The following is a 26,698-nucleotide window of genomic DNA, read 5'->3' as shown; positions in this document are numbered from 1 at the left end:
TTTCACATATTACAAAAGATTATGTGACTCTTTTTTGTAACTAACAGCTGCTTTCTGGAAAAAAATAATTCCAAATTATTCAAATCATACAAGAAATCTCTGTTTCTCTTTAAAATATGTTTCGGTCAGTACACCTGAAACATACTGGATTCCATTAACCAATGTCACCATAATAAAATAAATAAATAAAATTCTAAATAAATAAATAATATATAATATACATATTTTATATATATATATATCAATAAGAAGGCTGCCTTGCTTGGCTTGGAAAATTTAAAATTTGGAGGTATCTTTTACATGGAAATATTAATGTTATTTTTAGTAGTCAATCAATTTTGAGTCTATGTTAATAACAACAAGTGTTCAAAGTTGCAGTTTTCAATAGAGAACAGAATTAAATTTTCTATCAGACCAGAGTAGACTTGTGTCGAGATACTTGAGCCTTTTCCAAGACATCTCAAGTTGAACTCAGGTCCTATCAAATCCTTTATCCTCAAGTCAAGTGAAGCTATTTTTGGAAACGTTGACATCAACAGAGCAGCCTCTGTCAGCAAGGAAAGATATTTGAATCCTCTTTCAATTTTAAATCAACTAAGCAGAAGTAATCTTTAAAACTGTTTTATAGTCTTCCTAGTTATTACAGATCTTCCCTCTGGAAAACTGACAAGACTTTTTTCTTTTTGACTCCTTTTTCCTCACAGATACCCTTCCTTTCAGTGCTGGAAAGGTCACAAATTTTCAGCTCTAATGTCTGCCTCCAATATGGCAGGTGTTTCCAGCAGCACATACAAGATCAACAAATCTGGAATCTAAACACTAGCCTCCTGCTTATGGCATAACATCTACAAGAAAGTCTAGCCACTCATAAATCTTTCTTGTCAAATTGTTCTGAGATATAGCAATCCTTTACCTAAAAAAAAAAAAAAAAAAGTAAAATTTCCGACCCAAGTTCAACCAAGTACATTAACACTTATCCTCTGGAAAGTGAAGAAACTTTGACAGTAAAAGTAATATATTTTGCTCCATTTCTAGATACACATTTAAAAATGCAGATTCTAGGCTATGCCTGTAAAGTTATCGGACCAATGTGCACAGAGCAGGCAAAGAATCTTATAGGATAATTGTCAGTGTTTTTGACACTAATGTATGCTGATGTCAAAAGTAATAATTCTCTATGAAAAGTAGAACCTCTGTCTTCTTCACCAGAAGCTGGATGTTGGACCCAGAAATTCCATATGTACTTCATATGTACATACAGTACCAAGATTTTTCTTGAAAAAAAAAAAAAAAAACAGTACTTTCGCTTGACAGAACCACCTTTCCCTGTTGCAACAACTTGCCTTTTAAAATATCTATGGGGTATCTATCTCTCTCTCTGTCTCTGTCTCCTCCCTCCCTCACCCCTCCTCCACCCCACGCATGCGCGCACGTGCACACACACACACACACACACACACACACACACAAGGACGTTAGCATTCATAAGATAGATAAAAATCAGAGCTTTACTGAAACAATCACAGTTTTCACCAAAAGCCAAGGAATGGCACTGCTGTTACTTTCACCATTGCTGGCTTTAAAACAGCAAAATGTCAAAGTTCAGAAGTAGGTTATATCAAGGGAACAGAGGCACTCTTTTAATGTTTTCTGTTGTCGTTGTTCTGAGCAACCAACCATTCAAACATTTCTAGGGTGCATGATTTAATCAAGCTTTCTCCAATTATTTACGGTACTTTTTGCTTGGAATTGTGTCAAACACATTCAGCAAATGTAAGTTGTGGTAAATTTCTACTCTTTCAAAACTGGACTTTTTCTCCAGCAAATAAAAATTCTATACTGTGTAATATATTCAAAAATAAGCTTTTTCGACTTCATGCTCTTATTGGCAGGAAACTTAGCACAGTCTGGCTTTTGCGTCCCATCACATTTAGCAATGCAAATAAAATCAAAAGAAATGTAAGAGCCATCAAGCTTTCTTTTCCTTGTCATCTCTCAACTTAAGCTAAATTCAATATAAAGAGACATACATAAACATAATGTTAGATACATTATTGTTAATTCCGATGAATGCAGCACTATTCTAGATGCCATTACATAACAAAGATGATAATTTTACGTAATGAATTCATGCCACTTTATCCATGTTTAAAGTAAAACACTGAAAAAATATTTTGCCATAAAAATTTTTGCAGGCGAAGGGAAGAAAACAAATATATGTATATGTACACACACATATATATTTGCTCTTTTATATACATACACATATATATATATAGTTCATTCTTACTTCACCTACAATATGAAGCCTACATATAACTCTAAGTTAAAAAAACTCTTGTTCTAAAGTGAACTGAAATACGACGATCTAATCTCTACCGTTATAGAAACTTCCTATATTACAAGTAAGCTCTGCGCTGGGTATTGCTAGTTATCTTCAATGACCCACATTTTTCTATTTATCTTCCAGTTTTCTAGCATGGTTACCTCCCTTTCTCTTCATCCTACCAAAAAGAAAATCACAAATATCATATCAGACGTTATTTTTCTCTTTTCGTGGCTAAATATCACCAGGTCTTCTCATCTTATGACAGGTTTCCAGATTTCTAGCTATACCAGTTTATTTTATGTGCCACATCTTCTTTATCCAATCATCTATCAAAGGACACTTCGTTTTTTTCCATGTCTTGGCCACCGTGAATAATACTGCAATGAACATAGAGATGCATATATATCTTTACGAATAAATGTTTTCAAGTTTTGGGAGTAGATACCCAGAAGGACAATTGCTGGGTCATATGGTAATTCTGTTGTTAGTTTTTTCAGGAACCTCTATACTGACTGTACCAATTTATATCCCAACAGCAGTGTATAAGGGTTCCTTTTTCCCCACAACCTCTCCAACATTTGTTATTACTTGTCCTGCTGATGACAGCTATTTTAATAGGTGTGTGTGAAATGGTATCTCATTGTGGTTAGGATTTGCATTTCCCTGATAGCTGGTGAAGTTGAGCATCTTTCCATGTCTGTTGGCCATTTGTATGTCTTCTTGGTAGAAGTGTCTGCTCAGGTTCTCTGCCCATTTTTTAATTGGATTATTCTGTTGTTGTTGAGTTGTATGTATACTGGTCTATTTTTAAACCACTCTATATTGTCCACATTTTTTTTAAAATGTGGAGCCTTCTCAGGAAGAAAAAGATGAGAGCAGAGCAAATAGAGATAATCTAGAAGCAAACAAAAGCTATGACTCAGGTGTCTCAAACTTTAAACATTTATGAACTACCTACTACCGGACATGGATACTTTTATTGGTTACCAATTTCATATAGTTTTAAAAAGATTTATCACAGCTAACTAAAAATACAGCATAGTTTTAAAAAATTAATTTCATTTTATAGCAGTTAAAGGGTTCATATTGCTTATAACTTTTATCCAAGGTAAACTCAGATTTATGACTGTGGATTATCAGTCAGGATAGCTTGGGTTATGCTGTGGTACAATAACCACCTTATCTTGAAGGCTTAGATTAACAAAGGTTTTCTTCTTCTCAGGCTACATGTTAGTAAAAGGTTAGCTAAAGCCTATAATTCTCATTTTTTCAATCTGCTACCCACGCTGATTGATCATATATCTTATAAAACATCACTAGTCACATGGCAGAAAAAAGGAACAAAGTGTATTATGCACTGACTCCAAGGCTTCTATGAGAAAGGGGTACACGAGACTTCCACTCATGTTACCCTAGCCAAAGAGCTGTCATAATCATATCTAAGCTTAAGGAGGATGTGAAATCCTATTGTAACACGTACTGAAAAGGAGAAGAGGACTGGAATGTTTTTCAATAATCTTACTAACTAGCACAGGATGATAGATTCCATATGGAGTTGCTTTATTTTATTATTCTCCAGTTCTATTACGTTAGAAAAATAATAATATACGACATCTGGTAATTGGTCAAGGAAGGCAGTTTTGGTGACTATATCATTCAGTTCTGCAGTTTTAGTTCAAACATGCACAGGACAGTCATAAACGTTGGAGGCAGTCATCACCACAGTCCACTCTCGGCAGCATGTTGCGCCCAGATCAATGAGCACATTGCATGATGGAAAGCAAGAAGCCTGAATGTTTTAAAAGTTAGAACATGATGGTAGTAAATAAATTGCTAATTCTGTTTTTATTATTTTAGTTCCAGAAAGAACTTCTTTGTATTCTCCTGCAGAAATGGGATGTCCTCTTAAAATATAACTGCTCACATACTGTTAATTTCTTTCTCTGAGCCACGAAGACTATGAAGTGCTGGAGAAAAGTCCATCTCTTGGCAATTGAGCTATTTGAACATTAATTCGAGTCTCTTAGGAAATTCTTTTATCCAAAATCAACATTTTATAATCCATATATTTCAAACCTTATATTCCTTTATATTTCAATATATACGTTTTAGATTATTTAAGATAATACGGTGATGAACGAAACTTGAGGAAGCTACTTAAAATCACAGAAATTGTCTTTACTGGGACAATCAGTACCATAAAATTTTTTATTTTATCTTTCGGTCAAAAATTTGTATGAAATCCCTCTTGTCATTCAGCACCTCTCACTATAGAAAAGCAACAGCACATGTTAGCCCATTTAGCTGCCATGTCCTCTGAAATCACTTGCACAGAATAGGTGCCATTTAATTATTAATCAGGTCCTTTCAAGCTCCTTCAGCAATAAAACACAATCAAGATAAGAACTGCCCACTATTATCTGCATTCCATGGATAAAGCTATGTGTGGGTTGGCATTCAAGTGTAACTTATTAATAGATCAATGTCTTGCTTAGCTGTGTACACAGATGGTCTTTCTTCACTACTTATCTCAACAAAAGTTTTTCAGTATTTATTACAGATTTAAAAAAAATTGTTCAGAAGAGAAAGCGTCTCATCTCTTTTAATCACTCATTTCAGTAAAAAATGAAATAAAATTTTATTAAACTGTTCTCCTCATATAAGTGCTGCACATATCCCAAGAGCTGATTCAGTGATTTCACAAAAATGTAAAACAAAATATGGAATTACCTCAACATGTAACGATAACTACTGTTATGTTTATATTAGGCAATTTAAAAAATTGGCAATAGATTGCCCTGCTTTCTTTTGGGTTTTAAGTCTTGTTGGCAATGATGTGACCTATACTTGTTTTTGCTCTGGTGAATACAAGTAAGAATAATGACATTGTATTTCTTGTTCTCTTCTCCAGACCTATCACAACAAAATTCTAACTTTCAGAGTGGAAAATATTAACTAGAAAATATTTCTGAAAAACTCAAGTAATTTAACCACAGAGAACCTAAGCCAATTTTTAAAACAAAAAACTGAAACGTCAATGGTTCTGTGCCAGCATAACAGGAGTGAAAGGGTTCTTGGAGCAACAAAATTTAATTTTCAGATATCCATTATTGTATATCGTCATGCTTCCTAGCTGCACTTTTCTTTACTGGCCTGTGTATTCACCTGTCTGGCAACACATGTTCATATTTTATGTTTTTATTGAAGAACTTTCCCTGAATTGGATTAGCAATGTTATTTCATGATCCAGAAGTCTTGTATGCATACTGATATTTTTACCATTATTTCTTACAGGTCATGTAAAGTGACAGTAAAAGTAATGAAAAAAATCCCAACCTTAACAAATAGAAATAATACTGTACAACTGGTGTGAAATGTTAACCAAGATGAAATGACCAAAATAATTTCTGTATAACATGCATTGCCTTTAAGAACAAAATTATCATAAGGACATTAACTTTGAACATAAAATTAACCTCATTAGTACAAATTTATAAAATGTAAGGTAGATAAATTTTATCATTTTTTTCCCTCTGACATTGTTGGACTGCCTATAGTCCAGTTATAGATTTCTAAGGACCACACATAATACACATACCACACAGCCACAGATGGGGTTTGTAAGATATATTCATAATTCCCGTATATCATCTCTAAATTTATTTTCTTTTTCATTCTCATTCCCTTTTTCCTTAGCAAATTCTCTAAAGAAAAAGGCATATGTGTTTTATTTGAACAGCTATCTATACCACGTTTACATTTCTAGACCCAATGCCTCCCCCGGCTTCAGACTTTGGTGACTGCTAGACATCTCTGCTGGGATGTCTGAAAAGCATAACCGGTTTACTATTTCACCAACAGAACTCTTGGACAGTCTTCCCCAAACCTGATCCCCACTAAAGATCCCTATCTCATTATATCGTATTCATCCAGTTGTTCAAACTCAACCTAAGAATCCATTGAGATAACTCTCTCATCCTTACAGCCAATACATCAACAATTCTTGTTGACTTTACTCTTAAAAAAAAAAAAATATATATATATATATATATATATATAATCTGACAACTTCCCACTACTTGCACTGTTGCCACCACCTTCATCTAAGCTGCCATCATCTTATCTTTTACCTGGTCTACTCATTACTTACTTTATTACTGGACTCTCTTTGTTTCTACTCTGGCACGCACACTTGTGTTTTCACAGCAGAGAGGCCTTTTAAATCTAATGAGGTCAGGTTAAAACTCTTCAATGGCTTCCTATCGTGCTTAGAATGAAATTCAAAGTTCTTATCATGTCCTGTGAGGCCTTATGTGATCTGCTCTCTAGCTGCCTCTAGGAAGCCTACTCTGCTTATTTTACTGCAGACATACTGGCTTTTGGGATGTTCTTTCCATGGACTAAGATCATTCCTGCATCTGGGTTTTGTACTTGTGGTTTCCTCTGCCTGAAACACTATTATCTGACTACTATTTGTGACTTATTTCATTACTTCGAGTAAGGTATTTTCTTACCACACTAACTTAATAGTGTCTTACTCCCACTCCCCTAATCCTGCTTAATTTGTCTCCATAGTTTTGTCACTCTATGACATTGCACCTCATATTTACTTATCATTTTTCTCACTGGAATGGAAGTTCTATGAAGGTAGAGAATTCACACTGATCACAAGCTAAATTCCCTGTGAGCAGATATATGTATTTGATGTGCCCTACCCTTTAGATGTTTCTGTGGAAAATGAAAGAAATGATACCATATCTAAAAATGAAAAGGAAGCCACCAAATCTCAGGGGAGTAGCACTAGGTGAAGGAAGAAAAGAGTGTATAAGGGATTTAATCTTGGTCTACCGAATGACTATGGTTTAACCGAGAGGAGTCCCATGAGGTTTCCATATACCTTAAACCTTTTCCACTGAGCAGCAGTGGTCGAGAATTCATATGCTTTGCGAAATTTCAGCCTTTGGCCAAACTCATAGGTTAAAACTTGGAGATTCAATTATGGTTATTTACTCAAGCAGTACTTGTTATAAACAAAAATTAAATAGTCAACCACTTCACTTGATAAAGATTCAGCACAAGTCCAGTCTAAATGAAATGTCAGCAAAATCCAAACTCTAATCTCATTGGATAGGCTACAGTTTACATTTAAAGTAAAAGAGGTTTTGTATGTTCCTACACTTTAATCACCTGGGTCTTTCTCACCTAGCGACTACTCATAAATTAGCATTCTGTATTAGCCACAAGAATTGCGAAGATTGAGGCTGATACAAACATTCAACTAAAGATGTATGCCCCTTACTACAACAAAACCTCCTGGGGACTTCTAGCAAGGCAGATATATTGGATTTATAGACTTTAGATTCTAATTAATGAATTATTACTTAGTACCTGATAGGGAAGGATTGATGAACTTACTGAATATTATTTTATTAAGAAACAATATAACATCTATCTCTCAAGTGAACTTTCTTGTAACCAAATAAATTCATTAGTTGACGAGTCAATTCCACCACAAGTCAATACATAACTTCAAAATGTCATACTATACTCTTATTTCACCTTAGGCAACTTAAAGCTATTAGCAAGGGAACATTACAAAGATTTGTTAGAGGAGCATATCAGCCTGTTCAGAGATCTTCCATTTTTGCACTAGACAGTCATGTTTGAATAACTATAACTTTAGTCAGAAGGAGTTTACTCTTTCAGATTTACCTGTGAAAGACTTTAGTTGAATGTTCTTTTAATAAAATATCAGCACTCATTAATTATAACTATTTCTAACTGAGATTCCAGGTGACTTCATGTGACCACTAAATAGTTTAGACTACATGTAATAGTTACCTGCTGAGGCAGTTACTTCATTGGTCCCATAAGATCAACATTTGGTCTTATATGAATGTATAAATCTTGACTGGATCTAATTTAAGAATTTAGCAGACTAAATTATATTTTATCATCTGTCCAAGAAGCTAAAAACAGAAAGCTAAGAGGTTCCAATCTTAAGTATTTCAACTGTTTGTGTGGAAAAGACATGTTTTCTATTCAGATGACATATGGCTAAAGATAGTTATTAGAATCTTAGTACCATACCTCTCGAATAGCAGTACAAAACTCACTCTGAAGCACTTTTTTAAGGGACTGTAGCTTGTGCACTGGTACTTCTCCAGATTCTTGTAGTTTTTCCAGTAATTCAATTGCTCTGGCAACATCTGAATAAAAAAAATGGAGAGATCTAGAGTAAACTGTGTCTCATCAACAAAGCACCGTCATTCCAACTGAATGCTAGGCAATACAAAGTAAGTGAAATTAATTGCAAAATCAGAATTTACAATTCATAGCTTATTGATCTCATCTTGGTAAAAGATGAGAAAGAAATATAACAGTATAGCTACTTAAAATAAAATCATTACCACCTCAGAACTCGGGGTGCATGTATCTAACCAAAGAAAATAACCAATAAGGAACTTAAATGAAAGCTTTCCTTTAAAATATTACCAACTTTTGCAAAATGTGGCCCAAAGAAGCACAAATCATGAAATCAATATGACACTGCCAGTTTCAAAAGTTTGTCTTTTTGTGCCTAAACTGGAAGCCAACATAGTTAAATGGACAATATCAGCCACATCCACAATCAACAAGGTACCATACTAGGAATTTTATGCATTTCTAACTTCACAAAAGACTCTTCCTAGATGTCCACAGGTCCATGAAACTCTCAACATTTTAAAAATGAGTTCTTTTTTAATCCTGAAACTAGTTTTTCTCTCTGTATATTCCATATTTCCATTAATAGCAACCCCATCCAGTCTGTCTTCCAAACTAAGCCATGGCTTCATCTTTCACATTCACCCTCACAAGCAGTTAGTCAGCAAGGGCTGTAAATTCTATCTCATATACATCTTTTGCATGGAGCCCTATAATTCATTACTTCAGGAAATCCTTTCATTATTTTTCACCCATATTACAACATCTTCTAACTGTTAATTAATCTTTTCTTTTTTTTTCAGTCCATCCTTCACACTACTTCCAGAATGATTGTCCTGAATGATAAACCTCATTATTATGCTCCCCAACAGAAAACCTTATCTGACTTTCCGCTGTCTACAGGGTGACGTTCAGACCACTTCGGGCTAAACACAAGGTCCTTAACAATCTACTTCTTCTGACTCATCTCTAGAAACCTCCGCCTGCCCATCTTATATTTTGGCCAGCCAAAGTTTTTGTTATTCTAGGACATGCCACTGAATTCCATGCCTCTGCCTCTGTGGTTTTGCACATGTCATCCCCTGTTCCTGGTATGCAATTAACTCACTTGTCACTAGTGCCAGGCACTGTGCTATGCATGGGACACACAGTGGTACAGGTGATAGCAGGTTGCTCTTGCTTTCATGGAATTTACAGACTTGTTAAATGAGCATGTGCTACAAAAGTAGTACAAGTAGTACAAGTTAGTGCATAGATGTACAACAAAGGCATTCATCATCATTCAGGAGGTCAGGGGAGACCTCTGTGGAAGTAACAGCTAAGCAGAATACTACATAGGAGGTGCAGGTGGGGAAGGGAGAAGGATGTTCCAGGCAAATAAATAAATACAGACTGAAGTCTTGTGAAGACAGTGTAGGCATTCAAAGAACTGAGTTCAATATGGCTGAAGTTAAAAACAGGGCAAAGTTAGCAAGACATGAAGTAGAGAGAAATTATATTATGAAGGGTGTTTTAGGTCATGTGGGGAAGACCTGGCTTTATAGCTTCTCTTTAGACATGTCTTCCCTGATTTTCCAAGACAGATTTAGTGGCTATCATATCTGTGTTCCTACAGGTTTGTTCACTCATCCACTGTAATAATCACTACTCTCTGCTATATCCATTTGCATGTATACTTCCCTCCTTTACCCTTGCAAGTCTATAAGTTTCTTGAGGTTTCAGGAACAATATCTTATTTGCCATTATACCCCTATTTCAATGTAATGTACTTGATAAATATTAGATGTTTAATACATATTTGTTGAATAAATAATAAATTAATAAACGAGAAAGAAATGGTTCAGAAAGGCAGGTGTCTGGTTTGAAGAAAGGAGGCAAGCGTGAATCTGCAGGCTGACAGCATTGAGTATATTGAAGAAAGCTTGAGAAAGCTGAAAATGACATCAACTTGAATATTCAAGGATTCTCAACCTTGGCTTCACATTAAAATTGTCTACGGTACATTTAAAAATTATGAATGCTGAGACCCACCCCAAACAAATTAAACCAGAATATTCAGAACACTGTTTCCCATCACTGGCTGCAAAGTGGTATCACCTGGGACCTTTAAAAAACAAACGTGCCCAGAGACTCTGTTGTGATTGGCGCAGGGTGGGGTCTGGGAATGGGGCCTTTTATTTTTATTTTTTAATTAATTTTTTTATGGTGACATTGGTTAACGAAATCCAAGTTTCAGCTGTACGCTTTAACAGTAAAGCATATATATATATATAAATATATATATATATATATACACACACGCACACACACAAACATACACACACGTACATATTTACATTGTGTGTTCACCTCCCACAGTTAGATTTCTTTCTGTCACCACATATTTGACCCCCTTTACCCCACCTACCTCCCCCACCCCCTGCCCTCTGGTAACCACTGGTCTATAGTCCATGTCCATGTGTCTGTTTGTCTGTCCTGTTCGTTTGTTGCCTTTAGATTTATATCCCACATATAAGTGATACGATATGATTTTCAACTTTTTCCGTCTGGCTTATTTCTCTTAGCATGATTATCTTGAGGTCCATCCATGTTGTCGCAAATGGCAGTATTTCATCTCTTCTTATGTCTGAGTAATATTTCATTGTATATATGTACCACAGCTTCTGTAGCCAATCACCTATCATAGAACACTTCGGGTGCTTCAATGTCCTGGCCAGTGAATAATCCTGCTACAAACATTGGTGTGCAAATATCTTTTCGGATATGGGTTTTCAAATCTTTGAGGTAAATACCCAGTAGAAGGATTGCTGGATCATATGGTAGATCAATTCTTAGTTTTTTGAGGAACCTGCATACTGTTTTCCATAGTGGCTGTACCAATTTGCAGTCCCGCCGGCAGTGTATGAGGGTTCCTTTTCCTCTGTATCCTCTCCAACATTCGTTATCATTTGTCCTGTTGACTATAGCAATTCTAACAGGTGTGAGATGGTATCTTATTGTGGTTTGATCTGCATTTCCCTAATAGCTAGTGATGTTGAGCATCTTTTCAAATGTTTGTTGGCCATTTGTATGTCCTCTAGGGAGAAGTGTCTGTTCAGATCCTCTGCACACTTTTTGATTGAATTGTTTGTTTTTTGTTGTTATAGAGTTGTACAAGTTCCTTGTATATTTTGGATATTAGGCCCTTATCGGAGGCATTTCTTGTAAATATATTTTCCCATTTGGATGGTTGTCTCTTTGCCTTGTTGACTATTTCTTTTGCTGAGCAGAAGTTTTTTAGTTTGATGTAGTCCCTGGAATGAAGCTTTTTAAAGCCCTTCAGGTGATGCTCAAGTTCAGTCAAGGCAGAGAACCACTGGCTGCTTTTATAGCAGTTAGGGTTGAGAAGCTCTAGTACAAATTAATAGCTCTAATTAATATTTCTAATTAATGTGCTCAACAATAATCTTTGGGAATTCATTAAAATGTAGGTTCCTGACACACACACACCCACCCTTTAGAGAGGTTGATTCAGGAGTTTAAAAGATAATGCTCAAGAATTTGCCTTTTCAACAAATGCTTGAAGTGATTCTGAAGTTGTTGGTTCAAAGACCCCATCTGGAGAGAAAGTAAACAATATGATCTTTCAGGTTTCTTTCAGGCTCAGCGTTCCAGAAACTCTTCCATCTTCTGTTACTCTTTAATACCCAGGATAATGAGTAGAATTCTTCCAGGAGTCTCAGAATTACCAATAAAAGCCCAGGGATAAAAATAATTATTAATGGGTACCACCTCATTTCTAAAACAGTGTTCCTTAGCAAAGGCTCTTCCTTGGAATCACTTGTGGAGTTTTTAACCAGCCTGCTACCCCAGACCAATTAAATCAAAATTTCTAAGAGTGGGATCCAGTCAACAGTTTTTTTTTTAAAGCTTCCACATGATTCTTATGATCATCCAAGCTCGAGAAATACTGTTCATAAAAGAGCCATCAAGGAAAGCAGATACACCCCATTAAGATTTATTAAAACTGAGCCAGCCCTGTTACATTACTCTACAGGCCTTGTCCAATCCTTATTAAGAGGTAACTGTGGGATGAAAGAAAATTCGTGGAGGAATTGTGAAATCATTAACATGGGACAGAGTGTTAGGCTTTTTGCTTCTCTTCTATCAACTGAGAAGTGTTCCAAAAGAACCAATTGTAGCCATTGGGAGTGCCTACTAGAATCTCTTTCCTAGTGGCACAGGCAACTTGGCAATCTGCCTACCCTCTATGCCTATCCGATCAGAGGGACAGAACTGAGGAGCAGTGCCCTCTGGAGCCTGAACCAGCTTGCTGGTACCCACCCGAGGGAACCTAGCACTATGTGGTAATGGGACATACAGCAATTACTAACAGTCAAAAGTCTAAAAACCAAAAGTAGGAGAGATCAGGTCCCTTCAGCTCAGACTTGGCTAGTGCTATAAACAAAGAGATGGTCAGCGATAAACTGGCTCTGAGACTGGAGTTTTAAATGGAATCCTAATTCCCTTTAGCTCTGTCAAAGTACCAGAAACCTGCAAGGCCTGCATCTGGAAGGAAGCAAAGGAAGCCTTTGAGTCAGCAAAATACTTGTTCTTAAAATTATTGCAATAAAACATTTGTAGTTTATTTATGCGTCCCATTAAGGTTCTTATTCAGAACCTCCTTACACTTATTTTATGAAACTATTCTACCAGATTTGGTTAGTAATATAGAAGTTTGAGTTTACTAGTATACTAGTATAGTTCAGATTAGGAAGAATGCTAGCTAAGGATTGGAGAAGCTGATCAACAAACACAACAAAAGTATGAAGATCTCAGAATTTTTTCCTGAAACCCAGCCTCCTCTTGTCTGCCAACTCTCAGGTTCACACCTTTACCATTTTTTTTTCCCATTATGTAAGCAAAATACTTGGATCTTACCCTTGCCATTCCCTCTTTCTAACACTCTGCTTTCCATTGATCCTCACTTCTAAAAGCAACAATAACAGTAAAACTTTATTTAATGTCTATGAAGTAGGGTCCATTGTATGCTAAGAACTTTATATCTTTTATACCATTTTATCCTTAAAACAACCACATGGGGTTGTAAATATCCAAGTTATGCAATGAGAAAATTGAGGCTTATAGAGAGTTTAAGTATCTCACTAACACATTGGAGACCTGAGTTTGGAATTTGGATCTAAGTGATTCTAAACACTGTGTCTTTTATTTTCTTTGCAATCACAGCTTTTCTTTTAGCAGCTTTTTCCTTCAACATTCAGTACTTTTATAATAGCTCTGTGCTCTGCAGGTTTTCTTGGTCAGAGGCTGAGCTCCTGATGTTTCCTCCCCCCTGAATAAAGGTTAACATCTATTTCATTCACCAGGACAGGCTTACAGATACTGCGGGTTTGGTTCCAGACCACCTCAATAAAGCGAGTATCACAATAAAGTGCTTCTTAATCTTTTTGCAAATGGAGAGTATTGCCTACAATTTGTAAAACAAATGCAACATCTGTGAAGTGCAATAAAATGAGGGATGCCTGTATATCTTGTCCAGTTAGTATTCACTGATCACCAGAATTACCTGGAGAGCTTTTATTATTTTATTTTTCCCCTCTTTAATGCACCCCGCCACACACACACACACCTCACTTCCACCCCTGAACCATGGATGTTGCTGTTTCCCCTTAAGAATTGGATCTCTGAACCCAGGGAGTCCCCTCCCACATGCTCCTGGCATGCAGTTGGGGCACGCCATTTGTGACAACATGGATGGATCTTGAGATAATCACGCTAAGCTAAATAAAACAGAAAAAGTTGAAAACCACATGATATCACTCATATGTGGGATATAAACCTAAAAGCAACAAACAAACAAGATGAACAAAAAGAGACTCATGGACATGGACAATAGACTAGTCGTTACCAGAGGAAAAGGGGCGGGGGGAGGCAGTAGATAGGGGTACTAGAAGTCAAATATTTGGTGATAGAAGAAAATCTAACTCTGGGTAAACACGTAATGCAATATATATACAACATATTGTTGAACTGTACACTTGAAACTGATTGGATTTTGTTGAGTATTGTCACCCCTATAATTTTTAATTAAAAAAGAAGCCGAAGTGGAGCTTTAAAATCTGTTCTTTTAGTAGTCATCTCAGATGATTCTGATACAAGAAGTGTTTCACTTTACAGGTTATGATACTTTAATATGTGATCCAGAACAAAGTGAGTTCATGGCCATCTTTATTCAGTGCCTACTTGCCTTATTTAGATCATCTTGTAAAATTCTGACAAGTATATAAAAGGATTACTACTGTTTTATTATTTTTTCCAGTAATAAAGTAAACACACACACACACACACACACACACACACAAAACTAAGGCTCAGAAAGATAAATTATCTGTCTCAAGGCTATGTACTTAGTAAGTGGTAGGGCCAGGAATCAAAATCAGATTATGTTTGACTCTAGTGCTCATATTCTTGTTTATTTCTCTATCTTGCCACCAAAAAAAGGGTTAGAAATAAAACAATAAGGGTATGGCGATTTCGTTTTTTAAATATAGCATCTTGAACCATTGTAAGCTGAGGCGAACAGTCGTAACAGTGCCCAAAGTCCCAGCAGGTTGTTCTTCAGTACATTACGGTATGTGTTCATATTGATAACCCATTTTTATCATCAAAAAATGATCAAATCACCATCAATGGTCTAATGACAGTAAGATGCCATATTTTGGAAAGATTTTCTTGAAAAATATGTTGAACACTGTAACCAGAAACAACAACAAAAAATATTGCAACTTAAATGAAATGAGCATCCAGTGATCCTTAGTCGTCCAATTATCATCTTCTCTTTCCTTAATGATGAATTTTGATTAACTTCCTTGACATTTAGACTGCCAATTGAATCCATGACTCATATAAATCTGGAACATGGATAACTATAGAGGTGAGTCACTTTAAGCATATTATTCATGAATTCCATTAAAATTTATTGGATACTAGAGCAAACCATTGTTTGCCCCCAAATCATCTACAAACATAGTATCCTTGCTTTCTTTTACCACCAAAGCTAGAAAGCAAGCATACTTCTCTTTCCAGACTCTTTTGCAATTTGGCCAAGTTGTTGTAAGTGTAAAGTCACCGGGTATGGCTTCCAGGAAGGCTTTTTAAATGGACAAACTGCTGGTATATGATTTCAGCATTTTAATCTTTGCACCCTTCCTCTGTCCCCATTCTCTTGCCAGCTATAACATCTTAAAGTGCCCAGAGGTGAAAGAGTCATTTCATAATTATGAAAATTACTGTTATATGCTAAGAAAGGTAGAGCAGGAAGAAGGAAGAGACTTAGCCCTGATGTCATCACTAAGCTGTTATCCCAAGTTTGAACTATGCGACCCCATGATTCTTATCTACGAGACAAATATATGCTCTGCTGTTGGGTTTTCTGCAGCGTGAAACCAGATACAAGCTAACCGATAAAGCGCACGTATCTTTAAAGAAATTACTCTAAGCTCCAGGGACAAAGCTGATGTTATAGAGAAATATGGTGGTCCTTAGATTAAGGTAGTCAGGGGAAGGCTCCCTGACATTTGGATTGAAACTTGATTGTTGACAAGGAGACAGTCATATGAAAATCCAAAGGAGGAGCATCCAGGCAATGAAAACAGCAAGGGCAAAGCCCCCAAAGTGAGGGGAGCATGTTAAGACTCCAAAGTGAGGGAGCCGGTTCTTCTAACCTGCATGTTAGAAGAACAGACAAAACCAGTGTCAGTGGAACAATGTGATGAGGCAGAGAGCACTAGCGACAGTGGTGTGTTGGTAATGATTAACGACCAAGCTCTCCTAAACAAACAGACAAAACAGAGAGCCCCGATTCATAGCATTTGCTGATTTCTGTAGTGTAAACACTCCCATCATGGCCTGTTTTAAGCTACCAACATGATATCATTGGCTTGAAAGAATCTTGACTATTTAATACCAGTCCTAGCACACCGCTGAGTAGGAGACAACATTTGGGAAGTAAACAGGAACCAGAATTTGTACAACTATTTCGTAAGAAGGTTATATTTTACTACAATTGCTAAAAAAGCCATTTAGAGAGTTTTTGGCAGAAGAATGTTATCATCCGATTCACATTTTATAAATATCACCATGACTGTTTGAAATTCTAATTATAGTGGACCAATTATACAGGAAACCAGTTAGGAAGAAGGCTATTACAGGGGCCTTGGCAAAGGGTGGTGGAAGCTTAGAGTGGAATGGTGGCAGAGGGGATGGCAAGGCATGAACAGCACGGGTGGGGAGAAGAAGAAAGAGCACCCTGACGGGCACACAGCTGTCTGATGAGGTCTCAACAGTATGCCTCTTCAGAGGAAAAGGATTTATTGGCGATACAGTCACATGCTTTAGCAGCATTTCATCAATAATTGTGGCTGCTGCTTTACCTATATGCAAACGGTGTCAACGCGTTTAATAAGAAGTGAGAATAACAAAGTAGGAAAAAAGCATCACCACCCTGAGGACAAAATAAAACTAAAAGCGACAAACAAACAAGACAAACAACTAAAAACTCATAGATATAGACAACAGCTTAGTGATTACCAGGGGGAAAGAGGGGAGGAGGGAAGGAGGTAAGGGTAAAGGGAATCAAATATATGGTGACAGATTTGACTTTGGGTGGTGAACGCAAAATGCACATACAGATGATGTATTATTGAATTGTACACTTGAAACCTATCTAACTTAATTAATCAATGTCACTTCAATAAATTTAGTAATAAATACATAAATAAATAAAAGCCAATAATAAGAAGGCAGCACTTTCTCCTGTTATTCTCTTCCTGTACACATAAGAGTTCTCAATTCAGGGGCAATAAGGGATTATATAAAATGTTTTGTCACTACACCAAGCAGTTAAAGAACATGGGTATAGACTCGAGAATCAAAGACACCTGGGAACTATGAAATGTCGTAACACTGACTTATATAGTTATTATGAGGTCTAAATGACTATACTTTTAATGAGATTTTAATGTAGTACTTGGCATGTGATCTGTATATGAGATTTATATCATCTTTTCTGCTAACCCTTTCTTCCTGTGAGCTCTTACTTCCTGTTCTACTAGTGACAATGTTTGAAAAGGAAATGTAAAATTATAGAGAGGGAATTATTCTACTCAAATTTCTTTTGATAATGTGACTAGATGTTCTCTTTTAAAATACATACTCTTATACTTGAGCAACCAAACTTTAAGTAGAATAGCTGTAAACACAAAATCTGCCTTAAGTCAGTATTTCATGTATAGTATTGTAAAAATCATTATTAAAACTACATTTAAGCAGTGTACACAAAGTACTGAATTATCCCTAGCTTTTTGGTATATCTAAAAATTCGACCAGAGAATGTTCAGTTTAAAAATCTAATGCTGGACAACAGAGCATGTGTACCAACAAAATAAAATAAAAGGTCAATAATAATTGTATTGCCATTGCTGTGTAATGAAAAGAAACTGTCAATTTACAAGTTACTAATGAGACATAACAATCAGTGTGTCCTTCTCATCTGACACTCATATCTGCTTTGATCCACCAACAACTTGCCATGTTCTTTAAATGAAGACTAATTAGTAAACCCCAAAAAGAAAGGTTCAATTTGAAAGTTCTCAAATTAAAAAGACTTTACTCATTATGCTATTAAAATTATCACACTTCATACTTATTATCAAAAGCTGAATGGCCTTTTCTACATATAATTTGAGATGGCATTCAAGTATACCACAAAGAAAAGTTTGACAATACTAGTATTTTTAAATCATGAAATTAAAGAATGACAAAATCCTGGCCCAAACTCTACTCCAAGTGTTTGTTTTTCCAGACCCACTGCAACCAGGGGAACAATTTATGCTGCAAAATGAAAAGCTATAGCAGCTAAGAGATTGCCTAAAATGGAAGGTACCTATTTCATTTGAAAGTGACACACAATAAAACTTTAGGTACCCTTTAGGTATGCAAAGCTTAAGATATGGCTTTCTTTGTTAAAAAATCTCTATTATGTGGTTGGAATGAGTAATGTGTTCCTAGTTTTTCTAGGAACTATATTTAGTGTTTTGTTCTTTTTTAATTCTTCTTTCTTCTTTAAAAAAATGTGTATATATATATAAATGTACATATACACACACGCATGTATGTGTGTGTGTGTGTGTATATATATACATATATATATATATACACATACACACATGTGTGTGTTTATGTACATATATAATCGTCCCAGGCAGCTAAAATTGAAGCTCAATTTTCCTACCATTACTGGAGGCCTCAAGAAACAAAGTTTCACTGTTTTTTTTTCTTGTTTGAGCTTTCTCTTATCTCTATCACATTTAATGTCTTTCCTTTTCTTCTATATTTACACCTCACTTTTTTAATATAATCTTGCATCTATGTCTTTGCATCCTAATCGCCAACTATAATCTTGTTCTTAACTGGCATCCATGCAAAAGAACACCTAACTTGATTGTGTTTTAAGATTCTATGAAGAATCAGACCTAGCTAAAATGTCATCTGTTTTTGCATGTCTGAAAGAAGTTGAACAATCTAGTGCCCTCTTTTATGATAAATGCTAAAATACCTGTGACCTATTACTTTTTGTAATATGTCATTGCAGCCAATACAGAATAACAAAAATTGTGATACTTAAAAATTGTTTGTCCAATAAAACTGATTACATGGAATTAAACTTTCTTGTTATATTTATAGAAGCACTTGTATTCACTAGTTAACAATATTTGTTTAAACTCCTATTTGATAAGACTTAGATTTCCTATAAAAAGTGAATTTTGGGAAAATGAGAATCTAAGGGACTGGACTCCATCTTTCTGAAATGATCAAATTTAATATTCTACAAATGAGGGTAGTACGAACTCAAGGGTATGATCTGAAAGTGGATCAGAGTTCATTTTAGCACATGTGAATATTTTTAGAGAGGTTTTATTTTAAGCTCTCTGAGGAGGTATTTTAAAGTACATTGTCCAAACAACAACATTTTGTATGCAGACAAATCATTTCTGAGATTTCTTGGGGGGAAAAATGCATATAATGAACACTTACTCATTAGCTAATGAAGTACACCTGAAGTATTTCTGTAGGAATACTATAAAACTATCATGTACAGACTAGAAAAGTGACACCTCGGTAGTGCACCATCAGCTCCCCAGCCTGCCCATCCATGCTATTCTTTATATACCTGCATTGATGTCCTCCATTGATTTAAGATACAGCTGGACTGAAGAACAAAACACCTTAGACAGAGCTTTAAGTTTAAAATAAAATCTATGTATTTTACCTGTGCGTATCATAAAAAATGGGAGTTTTTCTTTCTAATTATTATTAGTGAATCCCAGCTCCTCTTTTCATAGTGCTCAGGAAGGATTTCATCAGGAAATTGCTGGAAAGACACTCAATTGAGCTGGGTGTTTTCAGAGAGCTTGTTGTAAAGAAATCTTACAAATTTCACTTTTCATGTCCTCAAATATCTCCTATACCAGAAAAATGGATGAATGTTTTTATCTAAACTGACACTTTGATATATTATTCTGCTATCGAACTACTTAATAATGTGTTTCCTCTTTTACCTTATCACTACTACATCATACTGTCACCCAGTTTCTTAGTTACTCTGAGCATTGCATGGTGAGGTGAGGTTAGTGTGGTGCTATCTACACCTTTAAAAGATAATTAGAGGACAAAATGAAGCTTGGTGTTTGCAGAAATTGTTATGGTGAACAGTTTATGTATTTTGTTGAGAACATCATTACTATCAAAGCTGTATAAAAGACGATTTAAAATTCCAAGTACAAATCATGAAATAATGAGTTTCTCTTCATTATGTTAGATTCCCCAGGGCTGCTTTCTCAGACTTTCTCCTGATGTTTCTTTCATAAACCAAATCTTGGGAGTAGAGAAGGAGAAAAATAATTGTTTAGTAAGTTACTGCATTTGCATAGCAAACTATTAGTAACTAATGAAGTGTTATTTGTCATAAGTATAGTTTTATGACGTATTGAATAAATTTAAAGATTATCAAAAATAAACTTGAGTTTTTTTTTTCCCTAATTATAAAATAAATTCCATCTTGGTGAGTTTATAGGGTAAGTATAAATACTAGTCATATGCTTTTAGATGATCTTAGTTTAAAAAATTTTTTAAGAGATTCTGGTCCAGATGGAAGGATTGAAGAAACCCACCAAGTGGCCAGGACAATGGGATTGGGAGCGGGATTTGATTTTGCTCTCCTCATAATTAATAAGTTAGCCTGTTACTTTTTCATAGATACAGACAGAAAATATAAGCCCTCTTAGCCAGAGATAAAGGACTTTATTACTCAAGGGAGAGCAAGCAGAATGAGCATCAGTATGTGTGTGTCGATTCCCCTTGCCCCCGAGTGCAATGGGGGCAACGCACAGGAGCCTCGATGGATGCTGCACATGCAGTGGTTTTGCATTGCACATGAGGAGCACTGAGCTTGAGGAACCCACTGCTTTTACAGAAAGCAATAAGAAGGCCTGCTCTTTGTCCTGGATGGAGACGTTTCTCATTCCTCCAGGTTGTTCACTGCAAACACGACCTTGAGAAAGGACCTGGTTTAAAAATAGTCAGGGTCTTGTATTCTTGGTACACTCCACAAGACCTGTAGGAGCACAAGGGATCCATAGATAAGTCTCCTGACAAATGTATAATAATAAACAACACCAAGGCACTAAGCTATAAAATTTCAAGACACTTGGGACAAAGAGAAGGTAACATAGGCTACCAGAGAGGAAACAAACAAGTAAACGAGATAGTATTGGATTTCTCAACAATAACTCTGAAAGCTAGAAAGTAAATGAGCAATGCCTCATCATTTTTGAGGAAAAGTAATTTCCAAATTAGAATTCTATATCTAGCTAAATTCTCAACACTCAAGAAAGAATAAAGGCATTTTCAAAAATGCAATTCTCGTACAACTTACTTCTCGCGCACCTTTACTGGAGGATGTATTCTACCACAATGAAGGAATAAACCAAGACAGCAGAATGTGGGTTCCAGGAAATAGAAGACCTAACCCAAGAGAGAAGCAGAGAGTGCCCGAGATTGGGGTGAAAAAAGACTCTGACAAAACAAATGTGCACTAGGGAAAGACTGGAGCAGCAGGTAAGAAGGTTCTAGAAGACATCGCTTCAAGAAAATGAAATGGATAAAATACCCAGTAAATTTTAAGATATTGAGACTTTAAGATTTTGAGATATCAAGTTATTTTAAGAAGAGCTGCACAATTTAGAGAGTTTGGGGTTACATAAGTGTAAAGTACTAAGAAAAGAAGGCAAACTGAAAACAGAAAGGTATTTATTAACATGAGAGGAAAAAAGGAATTTGGGCAAAGGAAAGTAATCACAGTATATGAAGTGGATGCTACAGTGTGATGCTACAGATTATAGACCATCGCCACCCAATCCAAACTGGAATTCCCCCATTAGTTGGGAGTGTTGCTCGCTGGTAGCTGACAGCTGTGTCTTTCTGGAACTTGCCATCAGCCTAAGGGAGTCCTTCACCCGTGGCTGAACCTCCTCCAGAGTGATAGCCCCCATCCAGTGACTAGTCCATATGGTGATACAAAGGCCCACCCAGACTCAATTTTGGGTAACTCTGCAGGGTTATCCCAGCTCAGAGCTTCCTGTGGGATCAGGTACAGCTTTTGTGTGACTGTCCAAGCCCCATTTATCCCTCTGTCTAATCTTGCCTCTCACAGTGTCCCAGGTTCACTCCCCAAAACACGCTGGGCAAAAATCTCTGCCCTCCTGGTCAGTGGTACATCTAACCTAAGCTTGTATACTACCGGGCTCAACTGTGAAGACCATGCACATGGTCACCATGTAAGAAATGGTTATTAATCTAACCAAAACTGCAACCTAACTCTGTTGAGAGGGTGTGGGATAGGAAGAGCCCGCATGTGGTGTGGTGGAGACAGAGAGCATGATGAAAGGGCTACATCTTCACCTTCAACAGAAAACACTTGAAACTAAAAAATCCAGGAGTAACAATGCAAGCATTACAGTGACAAGAAGGTAAATCTCAAAAGAACAGTTAAAAGTGAGGAAGTAAGAATTATGAGGAGAAGGGAATAGTTTGTAGAACTATTGACCATAAAATATATGCAGGCAAATAGAGACTCGCTATTTTTTTTCTAAATTTAAAATGAAAACTTTCAAAGAAGATTCAAAATAATTTAACTAAGCGAATTACTTCAGCATATAAAACTAAAGTAGCTATTTTATTTAATTTTCTTTAAGTCCCAAAGTTCATTATTTAACTAAGAATTGTAATCATGAATATATGGTGATACCATTTCTTTAAAATTTTCATTTTATGATAACCATTTTCTTTGATATCAGATCATTCTTTATATTAGAGTTAATAGAATTCTGACTAGTATCTTATTTATTGAGTTGCCAATTACTTTTCCATTAATTTTAACATATGCACTGGAATAGTTAAAATGTTTTAGAAGTGTTTGTCCTTGGAGGAACAAATCTTTGTAAATTCATCTGGACCTGTGGCCTTTGTTAAGGATAGGTTTCAGCTTTTCAATTTCTTGTTACTGGCTTTTCCCCATTGTCTACTACATCACAGTAAATTTTAAAAATTTCTATGGTCTTTGAATGTACATTTCTTCTTAATTTTGATTTTTTTGCTGTATTGTATATAGTACTTTATACTTTTTAAAAATCTCTTCTATATTTATAGCTATATTCTATTTCTCATTTTGAAGTTATATATTTGTACCCCTGTTCTTTCTCTTGATCAAATATAAAAAATTTTTATTCCTTTTAATGGTCTTTTCAAAGATCCAACATTTATTTAGTTTTATGAAATATATTTTGTTTCATTATCATGAAACAAATTTATTTCATGATGGTTTATTGTAGTTTATATATTAGTATCTGCTTTCATCCTTATTCCTTCCTTCTTTACAGCTGTAGGCATGTATGTGCATGTGTGTGTGTGTGTATTTTCTTCAGAATCTCACTGTAGCTACATCTTGCTTTTTTTTTTTCAACACAGTGGATCATTTCTTTCTAGTTTACCATTGAATTTTTGAGACCTTAAAGTAAAAGTTATTTGGAAGAAAAAAATTTTTCCAAGGGAATGGTTTTAAGAGGATTATACCTTATTGCTTTACTTGTACAATTTCTCGTTTTGGATTTTAACGATATTTTTGGAGTCATACACAGTAAACATTCCACAGATGTTTAGAAAAAATAGATAATACAGATACGAACATATGTGTGTTCAAGCTTGTTAAGGATTTATTAAAATCTCAAATAGTCTTACTTTTTATTGTCTGAGCTGTCAACCTCTGAGAAATTATGTGAATTGCTAATTTTTCCCACTAACAGTTTCTGCCTCATACACATGTATTTCTAAACTACATGCTAGGTACATAAAGGTTTAGGATCCTAATAGATTCTTAGTAATTTTTCTCCATGTTAAATATCACCCTTTGTCACATTTAATTTGGGTTTAATTTCTTTTGACTGATATTTTAATATTATTCTGTCATATTTTTGTGCTAACTTTCCAGCTGTCTCTTTCATAACACCTTATTTTCTTGATTTTCTCTGATATTTATTTTTCAAAGCATGTATTGTTTGCTCTATTAATTCTGTTTTCCCTTGTTCTTTCTTTTTCTTGAGATAGGTGCCTTTATAAAGATGGTCATTCTCTAAAAGTTGGTGTCTGTCTTTTTTTAAAATTGAATATTTATACTTATGGACTTAAACTGTATGCTTCCGGAATCCAATAGGTACTCCCATCCAGTTGTCAGTGAATACAGTTACTATAATAAGAGCCTATTTCCAGGACTAGGTATGCAAGTGGCTGAGTAATGGCCACTTTGACAAGACAGAATAAAGAGATGATCTGTCACTGGGTGTGAAGAGTCAGTCATTCTCAGCCTTGACATATCTCAGCAGTCTGAAATGTCAATGATGTAGACAGAACTAAGACTAAGATACTCTAAATCCCAGACGAGATCTTTTCCCTCTACACTACTAAATATTTAATTGAAATTGTTCAGACTTGCCTTTGTCATAAAAATGGTCCTAATAAAAAATAGCTTGCTGTATATACAAATATATAACTTATGATGCCAACAACTTCCAAATCAGTCTTCACATATGATACATTATTGCTTGTTTTTTATGAAATTCAATTATATCTGTACATAATAAGAGTTAAAATAAAAGTCTGAGGGGAATGAGTAATGAAAATAATAAAAATACATGCTACGGTTTTAAATTGTACAACTGTATGTGGAGTAGGTCTTACCAGAATTAGACATCTGTATGCATCTACCGATACCATGGATAGGTCAACTGTAAGTGAAAGTTGCTAATTTTGTTTGATTTTCATCAAAAAGTTATCAAATGTAGGAGAGTAAACTAGTATCACAGACTTGGAAGGGACTTTTATGTTTCAACCTTTACTTTTTACATAAAAGGAAATTGAGGTCAAAGGACATAATGTGATTTGCCTAAGGTTTTGACTAAATGAAAAATAATTACTATGGAGAGAAGACTGGAGGCGCTGAGACTAGGTAAGAGATCTGTATGAGGGAAGAATATTTTCTATACTGTTATATACTTGAGACAATAATGATGCAGAATAAAGTTTGCTTTTAAAAAAATCATACACAAAAATGAGAACTCTAAGGAAAACACTGTAGTAAAAGTATCACAGTATAGTCTTAATTTGCTTTTCCCTAAAGATGAATGATATTAAATATCTTTCTATATGCTTACTTGCCACCTGTACATTTTTGGTGGAGTGTCTATTCAAATCTTTTATTTTTTAAAATTGGGTCATTTATTTTGTTTAATCATTGAGTTTTAAAAGTTCTTTATATATTCGGGAAACAAATTCTTTATCAGGTATGCTTTGCAAATATTTTCTCTTAGTACTTGCCTTGTCTTTTAGTTTTCTTAATAATACCTTTCAAAGATCAATAATTTTACACTTATGATCCTTTTCTGTTATGGTTTGTGCTTTTCACATTAGGTCTAAAAATTCAATATTTATTGAAATAAATATTTCAATAAATATTTATTGAAATTCAGTATTTATTGAAAGGACTAGCTTATCTCCATTGAGTTTCCCTGGTACAATGGTTGAATATCAACTGGCTATATATTTGTCGGACTATTTCTGAACTCTATTCTATTTCATTGATCTTTACATTAATACTTACACTAATATCACACTTTATTACTATATTTATAGTAAGTTTTGAAATATAGTAGTGTAGACCCTTCAACTTTGTTCTTGTATTCCAATTTTATTATTCTGTATCTCTACATTTTCATATAAATTTTACAATTAACTCATTAATTTTCACACACACAAAAAACAAAGACTGTTGACTTTTGAACTAGAATTGTGTAGAAATTATCTAACAATTTGCAAAAAATTGACATATTTTGACTATTGAGTCTTCCAATCCCATGAACATGGTATACCATTCCATTATTTTAATCTTTAATTTCTCTCAATAATGTTTTGCACTTTTTAGTACATAATTCTTGAACACATTTTGCTAAACTTGACGCTAAATATTTTATGATTTTGAGGCTATTGCATATGTTACTAATTTTATGTCAGTTTCCAATTGTTCATTGATACTATATAGAAATATAACTGATATTTTCATGTTAATCTTCTTACCTTATCAAAGTCATGTATTAGTTTTAATAGCCTTTTTGATAGAATTTGTAGAATTTTCTACATAGACAATCATTCTGTCTGTGAATAAAGACCAGTCCCTCCAGCTTCCTCTGGCAGCATGTTCTAATTTAAGCTCCTATTACATGCTCATTCTTTTTTACCTGTCATGTTCTATCTTAACATAAAGCTTTTTTTTTTTTTTCTTTTTGTTTGAGACTCTTTATCCTATACTCTTTACCAACTGAATGCTTATATATGCTTCAGATCTCAAGTCAAACATAATCTCCTCAGGAAAGCTATCTCTAAGACAATTCTTTTTGTTATCCTTTTCATTCAGTTATTTTGCATTAATCCAGCCAACAAATATTAACTACCTATTATTAAATGCCTACCATGTGCCATGGTTCTTTCACAGTACCATCT

At 35.1% G+C, this 26,698-nt stretch overlaps 1 protein-coding gene across 2 annotated transcripts in view; it reads right to left on the bottom strand.

The window, feature by feature from the left end:
* The window catches only part of LIN7A (lin-7 homolog A, crumbs cell polarity complex component), a 115,519-nt gene that overhangs the window by 66,397 nt on the left and 22,424 nt on the right, over positions 1 to 26,698 (bottom strand). For both annotated transcript variants that reach the window (XR_001595279.2, XM_016132400.2), the window contains exon 2: positions 8,420 to 8,538. Coding sequence is in view for 1 of the 2 variants with exons in the window: in XM_016132400.2 (XP_015987886.1) it covers positions 8,420 to 8,538 (119 nt within the window). In the remaining variant the exon portion in view is untranslated. The remainder of the gene's footprint in view (positions 1 to 8,419; positions 8,539 to 26,698) is intronic.

This window comes from Rousettus aegyptiacus, unplaced genomic scaffold, assembly GCF_014176215.1.
Source record: "Rousettus aegyptiacus isolate mRouAeg1 unplaced genomic scaffold, mRouAeg1.p scaffold_m13_p_2, whole genome shotgun sequence".
Classification (NCBI taxonomy): Eukaryota; Metazoa; Chordata; class Mammalia; order Chiroptera; family Pteropodidae; genus Rousettus; species Rousettus aegyptiacus.
This window is presented reverse-complemented; position numbering and strand designations above follow the sequence as displayed.